We start from the raw sequence: 19665 nt of genomic DNA, 5'->3' as shown, positions 1-19665 counted from the left end.
GTCTGAGGCAGCAGGGATGGGCTCAACCCTGGGCTCACAGACGTACCCTGCCTAGGAAGCCTTCCCACGTTGGCCACCTCAGGCTGGCTCTCCATCAGCCTGCCTCTCATCAGCCAACCGCAATGCCGCCATGCTACATTTTGGTCAGTCATGACCAGGAAACACAGCCTGACATTTGAATATCAGGTATTCAAAGTACAGCGAACTGTATTTTTGCTTATTAGAGGACAAAACACTGTTAAAGAGAAACGTCACTAGGGAATCTTTACAAGGAAACTTGTTTGCCAACATTCACCAGATAAGTTCAACGTGAAGTTTTCATTAAAAAATTAGTATTTAAGTGACTCAATGTTACACATGGAATCAAAACCTCGCATCTGGATCCCTCTGACCTTTTTATGAGTTGGAAAACTGAGCCCAGAGCTACAGCTCAATTTCACAGGTGGCCTTATTTCCACAACAGGGCAAAAAACCCCCAAACCATCAGATAAAAAACTCCCCCAAAACAGCTATGCAAGACATGTCTCGACTCCCAAGTTCAGCTCATCGTGAATTGCTCCAGAGAATGAGCATTTGCAACAGTTTGTACCTCAATTTGTCTGTGAAATTTTGTCTCACAGACTATTTTTGTGTTTATATTTAAAAAAAATAAAATTAGAATTTTAATTTGACTCGAACAACCTAACAATCAGTTTGGACCAGCTATGCGACAGCCTCTAGGTTGTGATGTGAACTGTTGCTTCTACGTGAACTTAATAGCGGGACATGAACCATAACTAATCTTCAAAAATCAGCTACACGGGAAACTCCACGAGAGAAGTCTTTTGAGTGTTATGCTTATTTTTGTGTGTCGCTTAGTGCTTGCGTTTTTACTGTCTTCCCTATGTGAACATTTATCAATTTGAAGCCACAGCAAGACGGACAAAAAGATTCAGACTTTGGTGCTACCAATTTCTACCCTTCCAGTAACAAGATGCCCACCAAATCCAGCAAACGGCAACTTGGCTCTCTTTCCAGGCCTAAAGCCTCTGCTGCTTCCCTTGAACATAAAAGGCAAAATGTTGGTCTGCCAACAGGAGACCCTGGACGGGTAGGCCAAAGGCCCAGGGTCTATGCCAATGTCTGGCTTCACGCAACCTAGATAAAGCAACTTCCCTTTCCAGCGCCTCTATTTCCTCTTCTCTCCTTTCATCTGGCCTCCTCGAAGCGAGTCATTCACCTCTTCACCCCGCACTTATCTAACCTCTAATTTAGGGGTCTGCCTGCCCACACAGGCAATGGGCTTACACACCGAGTCAAACACCGCTCTCGACCAAAGCCAGTCTGTGCCCCAGCTTCTAACCCCGGCAGCCGCGCGAGAACGTGCTGTTCCCATCTGCCCAGCAACCAGCAAAAGGGGCCAGGCCTAACAGTGCTCCCAGCAACAGCACAGTAACCTTCTCCTCGTCCGCACAGATCAGTGGCGTCGGCCGTGCTGTGACACTTCCTTCAGCTCGCCAAGGGCTGCTTCTCACAACGCCTGCTCTTGCTGCCATTCAATTCAGCGAGAGTAGGAGCAGCCCAAAGTCTCGTCATAGTACAAGATTTTATTGCTGTCATGATAATTAATGACTACTTACACTGAGCTTTTAATGAGTACCTGCACTTCTTTTTGTTTGTTAACCGGGTCGTAAAGAAGGAGTCCCACGTGATTTCCTGGATTTATAGTACAACAGGGACCTCTACAGGTGTTTCCCTCTTCAGAGCAAGGCTAACAACATGACACCTACGAGCAGCCACGCATCACTGCGGATGCCATCACAGCTCTGCAACGCAGAGAGACCACAGAGCGCTGAGCTGTGCAGACAGCACTTTCAGCCTCTCAGTTGACAGGTCAAGTTGGCCACTGGTACCTTTGGGCCACCCAAGTGACACCCTGAAATGCAAGCAACAACCACTGCATTTTTCCCCACTCCTCGTTTTTCATGCTGCTTTTTCCAGCGGCTGGATCCAGCTACTCCACTGCCAGGAAGCTGTTCCGTTCCAAGCCAGGAGCTACTGCAACGAGCAGGGCTATTGAAGATCCTACCTATGATGGGCTGGAGTTGACCGAATACAGCCTTCAGATTATTTACCTGCATCATGCAAATTGTCTTATTTTAAACACTTACACTTAAAGTGCTTAAACGCTTTTAAACACTTATCATGATACTTCTCTGACTAGCTCCAAAAGTTAAAACACAAACAAAAAAGATTGCATTGATGTCATACAAGATATAGAGCTGAAATGAATATTCAAAAATAAACTCTTGCTGTTTGCCACCACACTTTCCTTTTGCCAAGACTGTCCCCTCTTTCCCCTCTCTCAATGCTGCTAGTGTGCTATCGATCTACTAGAGAACCATTTCTTTAAAGAACTCAAAGGAGCAGAAAAATGATCTTTTGGCTACAGCACTACGAGCAGGTTTGAAAAGTTTGATACCTTTCCTTTGTGGGACTTTAATCCCGCCCCGTCTTAATTCTCCACAGCACGTCATCCCCAAAGCACTGTCTCGCTTCATAGGGATGCTCAAAAGACAAATCCATTAAGGACTGCAAACTTCAGGGGTCACGGGAGCTATTCTGAACTTAATTATTAAATCAATTATTTTGCCAAGTTAGCCTTCTCTTTGTGAGATGCTTTTCCAACTACAGTGTATTTCACGGACCAGAAATTAAATAAAACACAAAATGGGTGTAGATAATGACAAAGCTATAAAATTTTGCTGAGAGCCATATGGGGTTTTTCATTTTTTTTTTTGTTTGGTTTGGTATTTTGGGGTGTTTTTTGCATAAAGTCCAGAGTCACTACCAAGTAACCGGTTTCACAGCTAGTTCTTAGGACACATGCCAGTACTTGGACCATATACTAATTAGCCTTGTGCTAGCCACATGAGCACAAATCAGTTTTTTACTTTTAATACGCACTAGAAGAAGCTGGGTTGCCATAGTAAGTGGGCAGGACCAGAACCCCTGCTGTATTGTTATGCAAAACATACTCTCGGTTACTGAGAATAAGAGAAAAGTTTCTCCGAGGGAAAACTGTCTCCTACCTTCCTGCCTGCCACCAGACCTCTAAGACCTTCTTCAGGAGCCTCTGGCACTGCCTGCAGTCGCTGGCTGGCTATCGGACTAGGCGGGCCAGCGGCCTGGCTGCTCCTGTGCCCTTGCAGCTCAGATTGCTGCATCAGCCATGTGCGTTCAGGGGCATCGCTGTTAATCAACAGTGCACCCTATCAGGCAGGCAGGACAGGGACACTGCGCGCTCCGAACATTAGCCGTCAATACGCTTCCTTACACTTCCTTCCTAGGTTAAAAGCAGTTATTTTGAAAGGATCATCTTTTCCACAGGCTTGCATCTTGCCATTTTAAATAGACCTTGCTGGGATCAGGGAAACTGCAGGCCACCCACGCACTTCAATAGAAAATGGGTGTCGAATCCAGGGGAGGTATTCAAGTCACAGCCAAGCATTAGCAACAAAGTACACCTGCGTGGTGACTGCAGATGCCAGTGAAGCAGGCAGAGGGCTGGGTGGCTTAAGGGCAACTAGGCTTGAGAGATGCGCTGCAGGAAAAGCCAGTGTGGTTCCACCAGCCAGGATCAGACACAGGGCAAGCGCTCTGTCCTTCGGAAAGGCAGGTCCCGGTCTTTAACGTCTCTCTCTTGGCCCTGCTGAGCTGGCGCCCCACCAAAGCTGGTGCGGGACTGCCTAAAAGCCACACAAACACAGGGTCTCCTCTTGAAATGACAGTTTTTGGCACGTGCAGCTAATAGGAAGCAGAAGCTTACGACTCTTAATTATGCCATTACAGAAGGAGTCTGAGCCTGATAGACGAGCCAGGAAAGATGATCCTGATCCTCTGACAGGCCAGTTCTGCAGGAAATTCAGCACCGTAAGCAGCAACGCACCATACTAGCCCAGTAGCATCTGTCACTTATCAAGGCAGGGCTCAGCACGGCTGACTCCACGGAGCAATCTGAGGCAACGCAGACTTCCTCAGCCGGGTCACTGCATCAAACAGCAGAGTGATTCATTCATGCAGTGATGCCTCAAACACAGCTTGGGCCTGACGAAATCCCTTAAAACTGCAATGACAACACTCTTCTCCCACACGGGCTACAGCCTGTAAACACTGCAGACGGATGGAAAAGGCTGTCATCTGTGTCGGTGCCACCAGCCTTCGATGTCTAAGAAGCTGGCAGCCTGCTCCGAGGTTGTGCTTCAGCACGAAGGGCGTACAGCACCCAGGTGGCGAGGAACCCACTTCTGGAAGCCTCGACACCACTTGGAAAAAGAAAACTAAAATAAAGCAGACGCCTCCTTTTCCTTCCTTCTTTCCATCTTCGCCTTTCCATTTAATTCTCATTCTGCCCTTACGCAAAGTCTCATTTTGCATGGGACAGACTCATCTGGTCTTTCACTCTCGAGCTTTTCTTCCACTAGCAGAAAAATTTCAGCCAACTTTCACGGGCAGCCCTTCCAAAACTGCCTTGGACCAGAAAGCAAACTAGAAAAAAATATTTCACTATTTAGTCTCCTGCGAAATTGTGGCCTTGAAATAAACCTTCCTTTCCAGTTATGTTTAACCAAACATTAAAAAAAGGAAGTCAGTGTGAGTTTCTGTAGCTACAGCGTGTCTCACTGCAATGAGTAAATACTTTTGAAGAAGCACTTGCATATCCTGCAAGGCACCTGCTTGGCCGCTAGTATGTAAAGTGTGTCAAAAAAGTCAGTAAGATGACATGCAACTGGTTAAAACCAAACAAAATCCATCTCTCCCCGACAGCTTTCTTTCGACAAGTAAAAGTCCAGTTGTTCAAAGTCCTGCCCTTAGAACTCCTCTAACAACCGCACGTACACCCCGAGCAAGCTGTGTTACTGTGCAAGTTGTGTGAGGCTGTGCTCCAAGACACAGCCTCTGTGATGCAAAAAGGCTGGTCCTCTAGAAGCGAATGCAAAACTCACGATGTGCATGCAGGAACAGACAACTCACTCGGGAGAAGGAGATTCGCTCACACGACAAAAGCTTTGAGGCTTTTCATCCTTTGGCCGATCTAGCTCTAAAATTTTTCTCCGAGATCAATGAGAAAGATCTCTCACCTGTGTTTTCCTGGTGACACGCATGTTTCGAATAGGTATTTCCGTTCAGTCTGTCCAGTGTGTGCGAGGGGTGAAGGGTGTGTTTTGTGTGCCTGTGTGCAGATGCACAGACTGTAATTCACATCTAATTGCACTCTCACTACATACGTGTGACACAGAAAACATTAGGGCAACTACTGAAACCTGACTTGAAAATCATGAAGAGCAGAAGTTGTCTCTCTGTGGGTACTAAGAAAAGGTCAGAAGAATGGAAAGGAGCGAACAATACAGAGACCTGAAAATTTAACTTGAGGTGAAGAAAACAAAAAAGGCTGAGAGTTGGAAAACCAGCTCAGTGCCTCTTACAAAACGGTCATGTCAACGTGTAGAGGAAAGGACTGGTGTCTGTCTCCATCCAGCTCCTCACCAACAATCCTTTCTGTGTACACACATGTCGCTTGCTCCAGTCTATTGCATGGGGACTCCAAACAGCGTTTGACGTGTTGTTTTATTTATTGGTATCAAACGGAGAGCTACTGACCAGGATCCCCCTGTGTGAGAAGCCCACTGAACTTCAGACCGCTCGAATGCCAAATATACATTTACCCTTTCAAACCCCAGTCTTTCATACACATTTCAGCATTACCATTGTAGTCTCACAAATACACAGGGTTTTTTCAACAAATGACATGCATCCTGTTGTGAAAATTAACTCACGTAACAAAGAAATCGAGCTTTCCAGCACGGCACCTAAATTTAGGAGCCTATATCATCCTATAAAATCGCGAAGTATCTAACTGCCTTTTTCTCGTAGATGACTAAGCGTACCAGATGCGTCTACAATGTGCAACAGCTGGAATGAAAATCTCTTTGAGCCATCCCCAGTCTCATCAGCACTGGCAAACAGTCCAACTGTCAGTGAGAAATCACAGTTAGTGTCACCATCTTCAGAACCAATTTTCTTGCCTTCTCCTTGAACAAAACCTTTTTACCTTTGCAATTCTTTGTAGACAAGACGAAGAAAAAAAAAAGCATCTGATATGTAATCTGTTTGTCCAGGGTGGAACAAAAGCCCTACGGTCATTTCTTTCTTATTTGAGTAGTCACATCGTGCGCATAACGCGAGAACGGCATAAAGAGAGTCTGTTTCCTAGGCAAAGCTATACTGAAGTTTCACAACAAAATTCCAGCTTTTCCAGCACCTCAAGTCTTGTGCTGAAATCACGGTGCAGCAAGGTAATGTTTTGCCTGAAGTTCCATGAATCTGATGAGCTGCTATATGATGTTAGGGAAGAGTAGAGTTCTTTGTCATGAGCACACTCAATAATCCATTTTGAAAAAGATGTCCGACTCCTTTGCTGATGAAAATAGTAAGAACTTGCCATGCCAGAGGTGTCATGATCTCATTTTCCAGAAATTGCTTACTCTCTATTCCTAAGGTTAAGCAAGCTTTTGAGAACCATCCATTTTGCTCAATCCTAAGCATTTTATGATTTTGTCCTTTATGGCAACAGAAGCCTATACTTTGCTCAGCACACTGAAGATAACTGCTGTGTTGGAAGAGGGCTGTTTATCCACACACATAGGCAGCAGACACTGAAATCAGAACCCAAACGGTTTCTTGTCAGCGTATGATGTTCAGAATACAACTCCATTGTGGGACAAGTTGTGCTTTTCCTCCAGAGGAGAAAAAAAGAAGGGGGGGGAAAAAAAAAAAAAAAAAAAGACGGAAAAGACCAGAGCAGAACACTGTACTAGGGCTTGAAATGACTGAAAACAGCTAAAACCAACCAGTCCTCCCCTCAGCAAATACCAACCACAGGAGAGCGTTGAGAGGGCTGCAAGTATCCTTAGCTGTTCGGACCTGCTCATCTAGCAACCTTTACTAAAAAGAGGAAGTCTTTCTTCAAAAGCGAATGGAGCCTGTCAGTTCTGCAAGAGTTCCTTTTATGTACTTGCTCTGTCATTCCCTTTATGGCATTTCATCTCATCAGCGAGGCTGGGGTACCTGCCAGATGGCGCGGGGTGGCCTTCCCAGCAGAACTTCCTCTCGTTTACAGGCAAATTGGTAAGTGTCCCAATGCCAGATCTTCACAACGCCGTCTCACCCATGCAGACTTTGTAGGGTGATTTCAATTTCCTGCATCTAAAATGGACAACATCATGTGATTTTAATCAGACAAATCTAAACCCACCGTAGTCTGAACAGAATCTAAATCTAATCGCCTAACTCATTTAGGCAGCCCCAATGAAACCCACGTTTCAGACAATTGCACCATTTGACCCAACCAGCAGATCGGAAAGCAGAGGTATAGAGCGTCAGCTCCTTTCAGATCACACCACAGACCCATAACAGGCAAGAACACGCTCCCAATGCCCTCAAAACTCTGCACACTGTTTCCTCCTGCCCACTGTAATTCAGATGAATGTTACATATCTCCCATACCTCTTTCTTACGTAGCAGTAGATGATAGCAAGTATCCCACTTGTCAGTATTCCTACACCAATTCCCACAGCAATGTAGCGTTCGTAAGAATTATGTGCATATGAATTTAGTGTTAAGTGTTCACACCTTTCTCCATTATAACCCGCAAGGCACCTACAAAATAAATATACACCACGCAAAATTATTCAGAACTTCTTCTGCTTTCTATTTCAGAAACACATGTTAGTTTCATCAGTTTTCAACAATTTAGAACAAGTCTAAACGAGGATGAGCTGATTCTGGTGCTCAGTCAGAACCTCTTCACTCCACCAAGACTACCAGTTGCCCCAGTCTATCTAGTTTAAAGCTAGCTCAAGTAGTGCAGTCACAGCAGCAAACACAGTCTAAACATACCCTCATCGTGGAGGGTGTGGACGAAGAGCACTGTGCTCTGCTGATCCTTAGCTGCTATAATGTCTCCAAAGGCCAAAGCTGCCCAGTATGGACCCTGGAAAATATTAAGGACAGCATAGTCCTGATTAGTGTGTAAGCAGTTGCAGAATAAGGGAGTTGCAGCTGACATCTTGGAAGATCCTGCCCCCTTCATTGTGCCCGTTGTGAAAATCTACTTATTTCTCTACTACTCACTCTAGCACCAGTTGTGATTTGAGATGACATCACGGCAGTGACCTACAAAGCTGTGAATTTTCCCTCTCTCTTCCTTAGTATTACACTAGCACAGCACTACTGCCTCGTTAAGGGTCCTGAGCCACCATAGCACTCAAGCCTGTGCCCAACTTCAAGCCTGCAAATACTTGACTGGCTCCTGAAAGCTGCGCTCTGCTGAAAATTAGTGACATTACATCAGTAACATGTAGCAGACAAAGAAAAAAAGCTACTAAAATATTGTTATTTCCTAAGAAGGATACTTATAAGCAGTATTCTTTACTTGCATATGGGTTTCCTCAATTCGCTGTGGAAAGCACAGAGCCCATTGATACAATAGCTGTGGTGTTCTTCAAGACAGGTCTGCATAAGCTTCAAGAGCTTTGGCTGCTCTGTGTAGTCTACTGTGAAAGGGGAAAAAGTCATGTTATATTTACGAAAAGAACAAACTGTAAATAAATTACTTGCTCTTGACAAGCGTGTATAAAAATTATTATAAAACATTAAAAAGTCATTCACCCGGGGTAACATCAGCACTATCCAACCTGCAATCCATCAGAAAAACCATTCCAGGAATATTAGGGGTTTAGGACAAACAGACAGCACTGAATTATTCTCAGTACGCTTCCCAGTCTGAATTCAAATTATTAATTAATAACCGTTTTCCTTTCCCCATTACAAGGCAAACTGTTGCATTTCTAACACTCCTGCCTACCAGCTCTACAGCTATGAGTAATGAGTGGTGGGATTGCTCCCTCCGTCTATTCTCCATGGTCCAATGTTAGCAGAGTGTCCAATTATGCTTATAAACACCCAAGACTGCCCGGATGGTCTTCCTGCGCAAAAGCATGGTCCACGACTATTATGTTTCTGAACTTGTGCAAAATTATATGCTTCCAGGTCAGTAAGCATGCTTTTGCTTTGAAAGCACAGAAAATGACTAACTTATTCCCAACTGTGGCAGCTCAAAGGGGAATAAAGAAAAAGACAAAACTGTTCTCTGGGATCTTAAATCAAAGTTACATCCCGATAGAAGAGCCCTGGAGCAAGGCACCCTGCTGTGTAGAAGGAGCGCAAAGGCCGGCATGAATCTGTAACCCGGGAGCAGGGGTGCGGCAAGTGAAGAGAAAGCTCAAAAGCTTCATCATCAAAGCATGTATCTGTTTGAACTGGTCTCTCTACCCATTTGCAGGAATCGCTGGTGGGGTGGGGTGTCCAAGCCATGTTTTACTATTTCAGGGGACTATTTTAGTGATGGCTGAAGGTGATTTCCTAACCGCGTGTACGTCAACACCAGCTTTCAGTTACGACCACAAGAAAAATATCACCATGCAGAAAGGTGACAAGGTTTGCTCAGAGTGACTAAGCAATGGTACAGCAAGCAGAAACCTTCCTTTCTGACTAAGTGCTGAATCAAGGTCTGGAGATATTACACTGATGGAACCACTGTCACAGACGTAAGCCTCTAGCCGTCCTGCAGCAACTTGAAATCCCACGAAACGTTTTTCAGGAGTAACACCACCAACCCCCTAAATTCCCGATCAAATTCCAGTGTGAGTCATTTAATGGCAGGAATCCCCCCTGTGCGCTCGACTAAGCGATTTCTTCCTTCGTCCTTTACGCAGCTTCATCACAGAGATGACAAGCGATGGTAAACAGCTGCTCTGCTCTACGCCCGCACGTTAGAGCAATTCCCAATTTCAGTTGTGAATCATGTGTTTGGACACCTAAGAGGCATGATGCTATCACTGTTACTCAGTTCAAACAACACTATTTTGAAAGTATCAAGAGACTTAGAGAGAACAAGTAACAATTCAGGTCTGCTTGAAAAAGAACGCGTTGCTTTACTACACTTTCTCGGGAAAAGCTACAGAGGTGGCAAAAACATGTCTTGCTTTAAAACGAACTTCTTGGGGCTGAGAAAAGGGAACCTTTTCCATTCCTGTAAGGAAAAATCAGAAGTTTCTCTTCACACCGTGGAGATGGCAGACCTAAAGCTAGAAACACAACACTAGAAACTATAAACCAAATCCACAGTTTCGGCCTAGCAATGAAGCGAGAACACATACACATCGAAGGATATGCTGAGACTGAGGCCCTATCTCCATCGCACACTACGGTGCCGCAGGGGAGTACCCGAAGCTGCTCACAGACCAGATTTGCGTGCAGCATCACCTAGCAGCGAGTTCTATGCTACCACAGCTAGGTTGTCCCCATATACTGAAACCAGAATGGTATCTCTGCTGTAGAAAGCCCTGGTAGGGCAGACACACCCATAGCCTTGAACCACACACTCTGCAAGGGAAGAAGTTGGCGCTGGCTACACGCGAGCTCTAGTATCAAGCTCTGGCTCTTTTCTGGCTGGCTCCGGGAATGCTGCCGACAAGCTCCGGGGACAGGCTTGTTGGCTGAGAGCACGGTCAGCACAGGACCAGGCCTCGGAGGGACAGATTTAAGGAAGAGAAGAACAACTTAAGAAAGGACAGATTTCAGGAAGAAAAGACAGATTTTATGACAAGAGACGGGTGATACTGTTTTCTGCACAGGAGGACTGTACGATACTCCCTGCTGGGGAAAGCACAATGGAAAACAAAGCACGTGGTAAACACAGCTGCAGGGCTCAGCGTGCCAAGGAGATCCAGGCTGCAGGAGACCTGCAAAAGCCCATTTTCACTTAGGCCTAATGTACCTGCAGACCACCTACCGAAGCTCTGCAGGGAAGACTTTCAGGAAATAGGCAGCAGCACGTTCACACTTCCTCTGTGCCTCTCCTCAAACACTTAAGCACCAACTGTTTTGAATCACCATTTCAGCACAAAGGGGGCTGAACAGTGCACTACAAACTGCTAAACACAACCACGCAACGGGACCCTTTAATGTGCGTTTCCTGCCGCCCAAAGGACCACTCTTCTACCGGGCCCTGAGAAGACGTCTACTGCACAGGTTTAATATTTCACTTGTATCTCCGCCATACCGGCGGGGAGAGGGAAATGAGGAGAGTACAAATTTATACACCAGAGGCGTGAAGTCCCCAGCCACCTCTAGTCAAACTTCCACCAGATGGATTCACGCAGCCAGAACATCCCTCCTCATTTACCCCACCGCTGCCGAGAGGTGGCAGCCTTCCATCTGCCAACGTCTGGAAGAAACCTCGCTTCGCGCAGGTACGCGAAACCTCTCCCCCCGAGTGCCGTGAAAGTTAGTACTGTCATTAGAAACAAAGGTCAGCCTAGAGCAGAAGCCTGCCTAGAAAGCGTTAGAGACAAAAATCTTGCTGCACAGGTGACAGACGAACAATACATTCCTCCCTCGCTGTCAGGAGCAAGAGCTTTGTCCACTGTGGGTTGCGAGATCAGATCTTAAATGTACACACAAAAATTCTAAGTGCTGATTGTTTTGACTTTGCAAAAGTACAAATTACCTCCGAAAGAATGATGAGTCTTGAAAACAAAAAGAATGATTTTTCTAACCCATCCCAGAGCATTATGCTAATTCATATCATACTATCCACCTAGATACTAAATAACCTGTTGAATAAACACATCCATGTGCCCTTTCATGTCACGTGAGGAAAGAAAAGCATGCTGTGTAAGCACTTGACAGTTGCCTGCCACTGAGTCATTCAAACAGATACACTTGGCAAGATCTGACATGAAATCAAAACTACAGGTACTTGGAAGCCTGGGCATGCCAAAACTGACAGACGGGCAACAAAAAGAGTCAGCCACTAAGACCACGACAGCTCAGCCTTCAGGTATGGTGCGTCGGGGAGGAACGGGAGAGTCAGAAAGGGGAGGGAGGGCAGGGGTCAGCCGCAGGTTCAGGGCCTCTCTTACAGGCTGCACAGAAGCAGCAGCTCATGGCAATTAAAGGATCTCATTTTTTTCCCCGGTAAAACCAAGCCCTTCCCTACTCCTAGCCATCCACTTTGCTCAAAGGCTCCTCTTCAGCCCAAACAGCGTCAGAAGTTCTTAATCCCTGCCGTGTCAGCTCCCAGCCAGGCATCCTCTCCACTACCCGCCTCCCCCCGGCTGATCACTGAGCCTAACGTTTCCTCGCCCCAGCACTGGTGACAAGTAAAGCCTATGTAACATAAAATAAGGAAGTAGGCCTAGATCTTGTCAATAGGAGGCAAATGGATTGAGCAGAGATGAATGGTTTTCCACGAAGTGCACCTCAGTCCCCAGAGAACCTGCAATGCCCCAAGGAACTGCCAGTTCCTCCAGTGATACTTAACCAGGAATTCATTTTCTTAGGATCCAATATTACTGAACCTTGGTTATAAACCTTATTATAAACTTAACTTGCACAGGAATAGGAGCTACAAGAAAACTTCAGAGAGAGCGAGCCAGTTTCTTTGGTGACTCTTTAAGCATTTCTTTTCAATCTTTTTTCCAGAAATGCTGTTTTCTAACTTTGAAATGGCTTTGTAAAAGGTCCACCGAAACACACTTTTAACTACCTGTGTAAACGTGTGCTTGTATGTTTGTGAATTTGCTTCCACCTTTGAGGTGAACACACTCTCAAGTAAAAGTGCTGGTATCTAGTTGACTTGCACAGCCGCAGCTAGCATAAAGGTACGTGGGACAATTACAGACACGGCTGTGTCCCTGTAAATAAGCCTCGTATTTGTTAAAACATGACCCATAACTCCTGCTTTCTAGAAATAATACAAATAGGGTACTTAACAAGTCACGACATATTTCTACTTCATTCTACTCCTGTTTGCTGAATGCAACTCTGGAAGAATCGTGTCACAGACAAATCCGTTAAACCAGACCACAGTGCTGCGCTGATAAATCAAACTACCGCAGTCAAAAATCAACACCTTCTTGACTTGACATACATATATTTTAAATACATATACATATGACACCCACATATATAGTATATGTATGGATGAATGTATACATATCTATAACACTGTACCACTATGACAAATTAGACAAAACAAAAAACCCAACACCAAACGAAAAAAAAAAAAAAACTAATTTGACTTATGAGAAAAATAAAAAGCTTATGAATCTACTAAAAAAAGCTTTTCAGACATCCTGTGATGACTTACTATTAAGAGAAGATGATTTGTATGCATGTTTATGTTCTTTTTAAAGTACAAAGGCATTAGTAAGTATCACAGTTAAAATCCTTTCCTCCTTTACTGACCTGCCAAAACCTCAGTTCCACATCGCACAGTTCTCCAAGAGTAATGACATCACTAGCACCTGAAGTAACATCAAGAATGCAGCTTGCAGGATAAACACAGCGCTCTGGTCTCAGATGCTGGCAGGCAAATAGCTTGAGTTCACATTTCAGTCAGAAAAGAAAAAGAAAGAAAAGAGAGAGCTAACACTCTGAAGAGGGCCGTGGAAGCTGCGATAGCCGAAAGCAAAACTGCAACTAAGAAAGAAACTACGAGTAACAGTAATGAGAGGCATCACTCAAAGTTATGCTCGCTGTATTTTCACTTGCATGCATGAAGATTCACGCTGAAGACAGCTAGAAACTAAGCACTAGTTAAAAGTAACAGAAACGGCCATCAGAAACGCAGGTCATCTATCCCAATTAGCCTTAAAATATCTTCTTCAAAGTATAACTGACTTCGGATACGTGATCCTTTAGCTGGTCAACGCTGAGCCTACCCCAGCTGAGTACCAGCTATTACTCCAGAGAGGTTTTTAAGGCTCCATGAAGAAAGCAGCTCATCTCACAAATAACACACACAGAAAATTCAAAACAGCGTCCAAGTGACAGGAGCGTTATAGCCGCTACCATCATAATAGATTTTGTTGGGGGTTTTTGTTTTGCGTTTGTTTTGGCTTGTTTTAGTGACAGATTAATAGAGACAAACAGAACAAAAAAGAAATACCTTCAGCGTTGTTTTTTGTCCAATTATTCCATAAGTCTGTGCTGAGGGATGAAACAGTAATAGCTGACTCTTCACTCAGTGCCCCCATTGCTGTGTAATGCAAATAGATGCTTACTGTAACAGAAAAACTCAGTATATCTATTCAAGGTTCACTTCATCCAGAAAACATGTACCCACTTAATACAATTCTGATACGATGCAACAATATAATAACAATTCATTTAAAACATTCTTGCCTCAAACTTCCTTTTGCCACAGCATAATTACCATTGTGGGGAAACAAACTATCGTTTGCAAATTTCCAAAATACGTGTCTATTCTGTTCTCCATTCTATCATCTTACGCAATTTACGACACAGATACCTGTAACATACTACAAGGTTACACCTATTTACCAGTCTAAGTAGCTTCTTTTCAAAGACTCTAAATTATACCCTATCAGTTAAAATTTCATCCACGTTTAAAACTGCTAAAGTAATTCTGCTTCGCAATGTCTTTGCATGCTTCCCACCCCTACCGCTTATTTCAGAAAGAGCAAACTATTGTTCAACAAAGCCTTGTATCTTAGGACATTGAAAAGCCGCCTCCAAACCTACCTTTCAGCAAAATATAGATTAGCATTCCAAATGCCATGGCAAGCAGCTGCTTTAACACCTTCTCAACTCTTCTTTCCAGATGGCTCGCTTGCTCTGCTTATCTGTGCTCCCGTGTTTTCTCTTGCACTTATATGCCATGAAGCGTCATCTGCTGTTCTCACCAATCAAAAAAAGGTGCATCTGGCAACAACCTCAACCCCCGGGGCAACCACACATTTATTTAGGAAACTGCTATTATCTAGCAATGGGATCAGGTTTTCTTTTGAAACCCTGGTTTCCCATTACCTGTGGGCATAATCGTGCATGCAAAGATACAGTTTTAAAGAGAGACCTGGTATCTGCCAGAGCAGATCAACGAAATACAGCAAAACAGAGATGAGCAAAATGAAAAATTATGTACTGTGAAAAATGTGATCTTTCTTTCCCTTAGCAATGTACGTCTTGCGTTACCTCCAGGAGGATAGTCAGCATTCAGGACGCTACTCCGGAGTTCAGGGTCCAGAGACCAGCCCCTGCTTTGCTTGTGTTCCTTCCTTGGTCCTCCCTGTACCTCAGTTCCCTGCCATCCAGAAGAGGAACTGCGAGAACAGCTAGTGCAGAGATTAGGAAGTGATCAGACACAAAGATAATGGATGATGTTCTCCATCGGCGACTGCCAGCACGAGGCCTTTGATCACAGGCTCTGGAGAGCCCAAGGGGCATGCTAATCACTTTTCATTCAGGCTTCCCGTATGCACAACACTCTGAACAAGGCAGGCCACCAGCCCTGCGCCAGGCCGGGGATCGCTGGCTGGAGCTACGCGCGGCTGTGCGGGGCAGAAGTCGAAAGCTGGCGAAGCACGGGCGCCGAGAAAACACAGACTGAAAGAGCAGGTAAGCTGTTGACTCCTCTATTAGGCGATCCCTTCATTACTCCTGCCACTGCACTGCCATAAAAGCCCATCTCTATCTTCTCAAGGAAGTGGGTATGCGTAATGAGAACAATCATAGTTTTCACATAAAGTGTTCGTAGGTCTCTCGGACATACCCGTCATACACATTTCTTATACTAAACCACCCTCCGTAGCCCCAAACGCTGTCCAACTTACTTGGTCACAGGCAGCTTGGAACAAGTAGGACTGGTCTCTCTGAAGGGTACTTACGTAGCCAAACATACTAGAGCAGATCATCATAGAGGCCCAATTCAATAATGTACACACACATCAACAACCGGACTCTCACCGAAGGAGAGCTACACACTTCACCCCAGCAACAACTTTCGCTTTCTCAACTGTGAGCTCCAAGCAACAAAAACAGTTCACAATTTTTGTATTTTAAAACCAAAAATCTTCTGATAAATGCTCTTATTAATAACTCCGGTCAGCTCAAGTTCTCCCTCTACGCTGCACTCTCCTCAGCAATCTGTAGGATTAAATCTAACCACTTCACATGTTAAGGGAAAAACACAAGCTAATTATGCATATTTTAATTATGCGTTCTCCTGCTCACGGACTGCATTCCAGGCGGCTTTTCCCTTCCTTCGCTATCCTGAATTGCTGGATGCCTGCACACTGATCGAGCGCAGCTTGTGCACACTCCCCGGATCGACAGGAGTGTTTATGCCTACCTGGATAACCTCTGCTATCAGTGCCGAGCAGAGCTAAGTCTCATGAGCCTTGCTTTCAACACACATATACACAATGGGAGCTTAATCCAGCTTGAATCCGAGAGGTGGCTTTGGCATTAGGCAATACAGCTGGGTGCGGTAGGCCTGTGAGAAGGCTTCAGCGGATAAGGCTGTGCCTCTGTCCGCCACAGGGCGTTCATGCTTGGACCGGACTTGACCAGGTCTGGCACACGAGCGTGCTTTTTGGGTTGGCTAATAGGCCCTTCCCTCTGGATGCTCCTGCTGGATGTTCTCCCAGCGGAGAATACTCTCAGAGTTGTGTCTGGCAGCTCTGAAAATAGCATGCCGTTGAGCTAAACCTCGGTCTCGCTGGCTTTCGTGTAATGCTAACCCATCCACCACAGGTGAAAAAAGAGTAAAAGCCTAAGATGCGCATAAACTGTTTGTAGGACATGGAAGAGGCAGACTCACTCAAGTGACGTAAGCAAAACGCCATAAATGGTTTTTCTGCCAAAAAAATGCAGAGATGACTATAGTTAAACTAAAGAAAACAAACATGAATCTAGAACAGCAACGTAAACAGATGAAAAAAAAGCAATGACTGAACATGCACAAGACCTCCATTCGCTCCACTCTTAACACACTGACAAAAAAAGGAAGACCACAGCCACCCCCAAAACTGTATTAAAATTGTTCACCAAGACTAACATAACAGTGAACAAGTTTTATTCCACCTTCGCCAACGATGAGTTGATCAGTCTAAGTATCATTTCCGTAGGCACCTCGATCCTCCTAGCATTTATACTGCCGCTTAAATTTAAACAAATAAGCAAGCGTCTGCACTATTGGCACTATATATTTAGTAATGAATCTGTCAACCTCTTCTGTAAACAGGGCATTAAACAAAGCTCTCAGAAAGTCCATCACAAGAACAATCAGCACGGGAGTGATGCGCCATCTTGTTTCTTTTATTATAGTAAGCGCATGTTTTCGTTTAACGGCAATAGTATTTAGCCACATTTTTTTTCTTCCCCTTTCAAGTTAACCTACAGTCTACTGGCAAACACCTAAGGCTCTTGATTAAAATAAATCAAAGTTATCCCAACTGAGATAAAAACACGAAGATAAAAGTCCAAACTGGCTCCCACTGACTCCCGTGGGAATTGGGGTAGGCTCTTGATGTCAATAGCGCACACGCTCAGTTGAACTGGCATCTTAGCAGTAACCCCACTCCAACTTTTACATTGCATGAGACTATTCTAGATCCACCTTGGAACTAAAATTTTTGGGAATAGAAACATACCGATCTTATTATCCCACATAGTCCTCTCAAAGCAGCAAAACGTTGTAGCCAAGGATTCACAGGGCTGAGCCTTACATCATGGACTAAAAAAAAAAAAAAAAAAAGCGCCTTCATGCAGTTTCAGAAAGTAAGAGCATAATTACATGGCTTAAAATTCCAACATAAATATTTCATCAAGGATAAACTTTTGCTTTTCTCTTCCTCTTTTCCCCCAACCCCATTATACATAATGTACATACATAGTAGTTTTAACTACATTCTACCTAATTAAAGTCCAATCTAGCCAAGTCATCTATTCAGGGTTTTTCTGTGGGATGAGGGTATTATGCACCAAAACATTTTGTCAAACAAATCCAGACATGGAAAGAAATTAATTCTGGCCTCAATTCTAGCTACTTATTCATGGATACCTCTTGCATATGTTTAAGGTCAGAATTCCACCAGCGCGAAAGTTGACTTGACTATTTTAAAACACGTACTCAACATTTGCATTCACGTCAACATTACTGACTGGCAGCTGAAACAAAAATTTCAGTCTTTCATAGAATGGTTTGGGTTGGAAAGGCCCTTAAAATTCATCTAGTTCCAACCCCCCTGCCATGGGCAGGGACACCTTCCACTAGACCAGGTTGCTCAAAGCCCCATCCAACCTGGCCTTGAGCATTTCCAGGGTGGGGCATCCACAACTTCTCTGGGCAACCTGCTCCTGTGCCTCACCACCCTCATAGTGAAGAATTTCTTCCTCGTATCCAATCTAATCTGCCCTCTTTCAGTTTGAAGCCACTACATGCCCTTGTAATAAGTCCCTCTCCAGTTTTCTTGTAGGCACCCTTCAGGTACTGGAAGGCTGCTATAAGGTCTCCTCAGAGTCTTCTCTTCTCCAGGCTTAACAACCCCAACTCACTAAGCCTGTCTTCATAGGAGAGGCGTTCCATCCCTCTGACCATCTTTGGGGCCCTCCTCCGGACTCACTCCGACACATCCATGTCCTTCTTATGCTGGGGGCCCCAGAGCTGAACGCAGGTCTCCAGGTGCGATCTCACGAGCGCCAAATAGAGGGGGAGAATCGCCTCCCTCGACCTGCTGGTCAAGGGGAGATTTTCACAATGAAAGGACTTTCACCCCTTTCAGATTCTAGATATCTGCTGCTGTCTCTACGTGTTTAAAAAAAAACTATTTGAAGACTTAAACTACACCCAGAGTGCTTCATGACTTGAGAACCCAAACCATATTTTTAAAAGTTATCTAGCATGTTGAAACTTAGTTTTTATACTGCTTGATCAAAACGGGGGGTCCCAAGTGCTTAGAAGATCTCGGTAATTGCACCCCATCCCCAGATATATAGGTATACTTGTAATTCATGCTTCAATGTTCATTTTTACACACAATTGACCACCAACAATGTATCTGCATAGGCTGCATTCTACAATGCATTTTTGCTCACAATAAGTCAGTAGGAGGTAACACAAAGTATTTTAACATTTTGTAAACCGCCAGGTTTAGCATACTTTACATGAAAAAATAAATACAATGTAGAAATAAATATCTTCGTAGTAAAAAATAACTGGTTTGTGTATCAGTAAATAGAACAACTTGGATTCTTCTTCCAAGGTAGCTCGCTTGCTCTAGTAAATGAGCTTTTTAGCAACTATGAGCGTGTTCTTCAGAAGCATTGCAACAGTCATAGGTCCTACCCCTCCTGGCACTGGAGTGATAAAGCCAGCCTTCTTCTTCACTTCTAAGAGAAAAGAGAAAAAGGTATTGACTAAGAATATTTCCAAAAACTTTTTCTTCCTTCAGTTGCCCACATACGCCTAACTGGCAGTGAGCATCAAAGGACTGCGAGTTGGCCAGTACTAGAGAATATGGGAAAAGTTAAGGCAGAAGTCTTACTACAGCCACGGTGGCGACAGAATACAGTCAGGACCGGGGCCGCAAGGTAGTTTTCTTCATCCGAATATTATTATCCAGGGGCTAGTTCTGGGGCATGCTTTCACAACCTGTTTGAGCTGATCTACTTGCAGCAGGCTGCCCTTTCCTCATGAGAGCACCACACTCTCACACAGCCTGTGGTCAGACAGATGGAAAACTAATCCTGCCAAAT

General features: G+C 44.5%; 1 protein-coding gene across 7 annotated transcripts in view; it reads right to left on the bottom strand.

Moving 5' to 3' along the window:
- Positions 1-19665, bottom strand: part of LOC142082331 (epigen) — a 69738-nt gene that overhangs the window by 13658 nt on the left and 36415 nt on the right. The window contains exons 1-5 of one of the 7 annotated variants that reach the window (XM_075150459.1): positions 14653-19171; positions 14057-14146; positions 8474-8594; positions 7546-7698; positions 5589-7245 (exon numbers count right to left, since the gene is read on the bottom strand). In XM_075150459.1, coding sequence (XP_075006560.1) covers positions 7191-7245; positions 7546-7698; positions 8474-8594; positions 14057-14146; positions 14653-14689 — 456 coding nt within the window. In that variant the 5' untranslated portion in view covers positions 14690-19171 and the 3' untranslated portion in view covers positions 5589-7190. Of the gene's footprint in view, positions 1-5588; positions 7246-7545; positions 7699-8473; positions 8595-14056; positions 14171-14652; positions 19300-19665 lie in introns of those variants that run through there. The other 6 variants (XM_075150453.1, XM_075150452.1, XM_075150457.1 and 3 more) reach the window with 6 other exon arrangements.

This window comes from Calonectris borealis, chromosome 4 (assembly GCF_964195595.1).
Source record: "Calonectris borealis chromosome 4, bCalBor7.hap1.2, whole genome shotgun sequence".
NCBI classification, from domain to species: Eukaryota; Metazoa; Chordata; class Aves; order Procellariiformes; family Procellariidae; genus Calonectris; species Calonectris borealis.
Note: the sequence above shows the minus strand (reverse complement) of the source record. Positions and strands in the feature narration are given on the sequence as shown.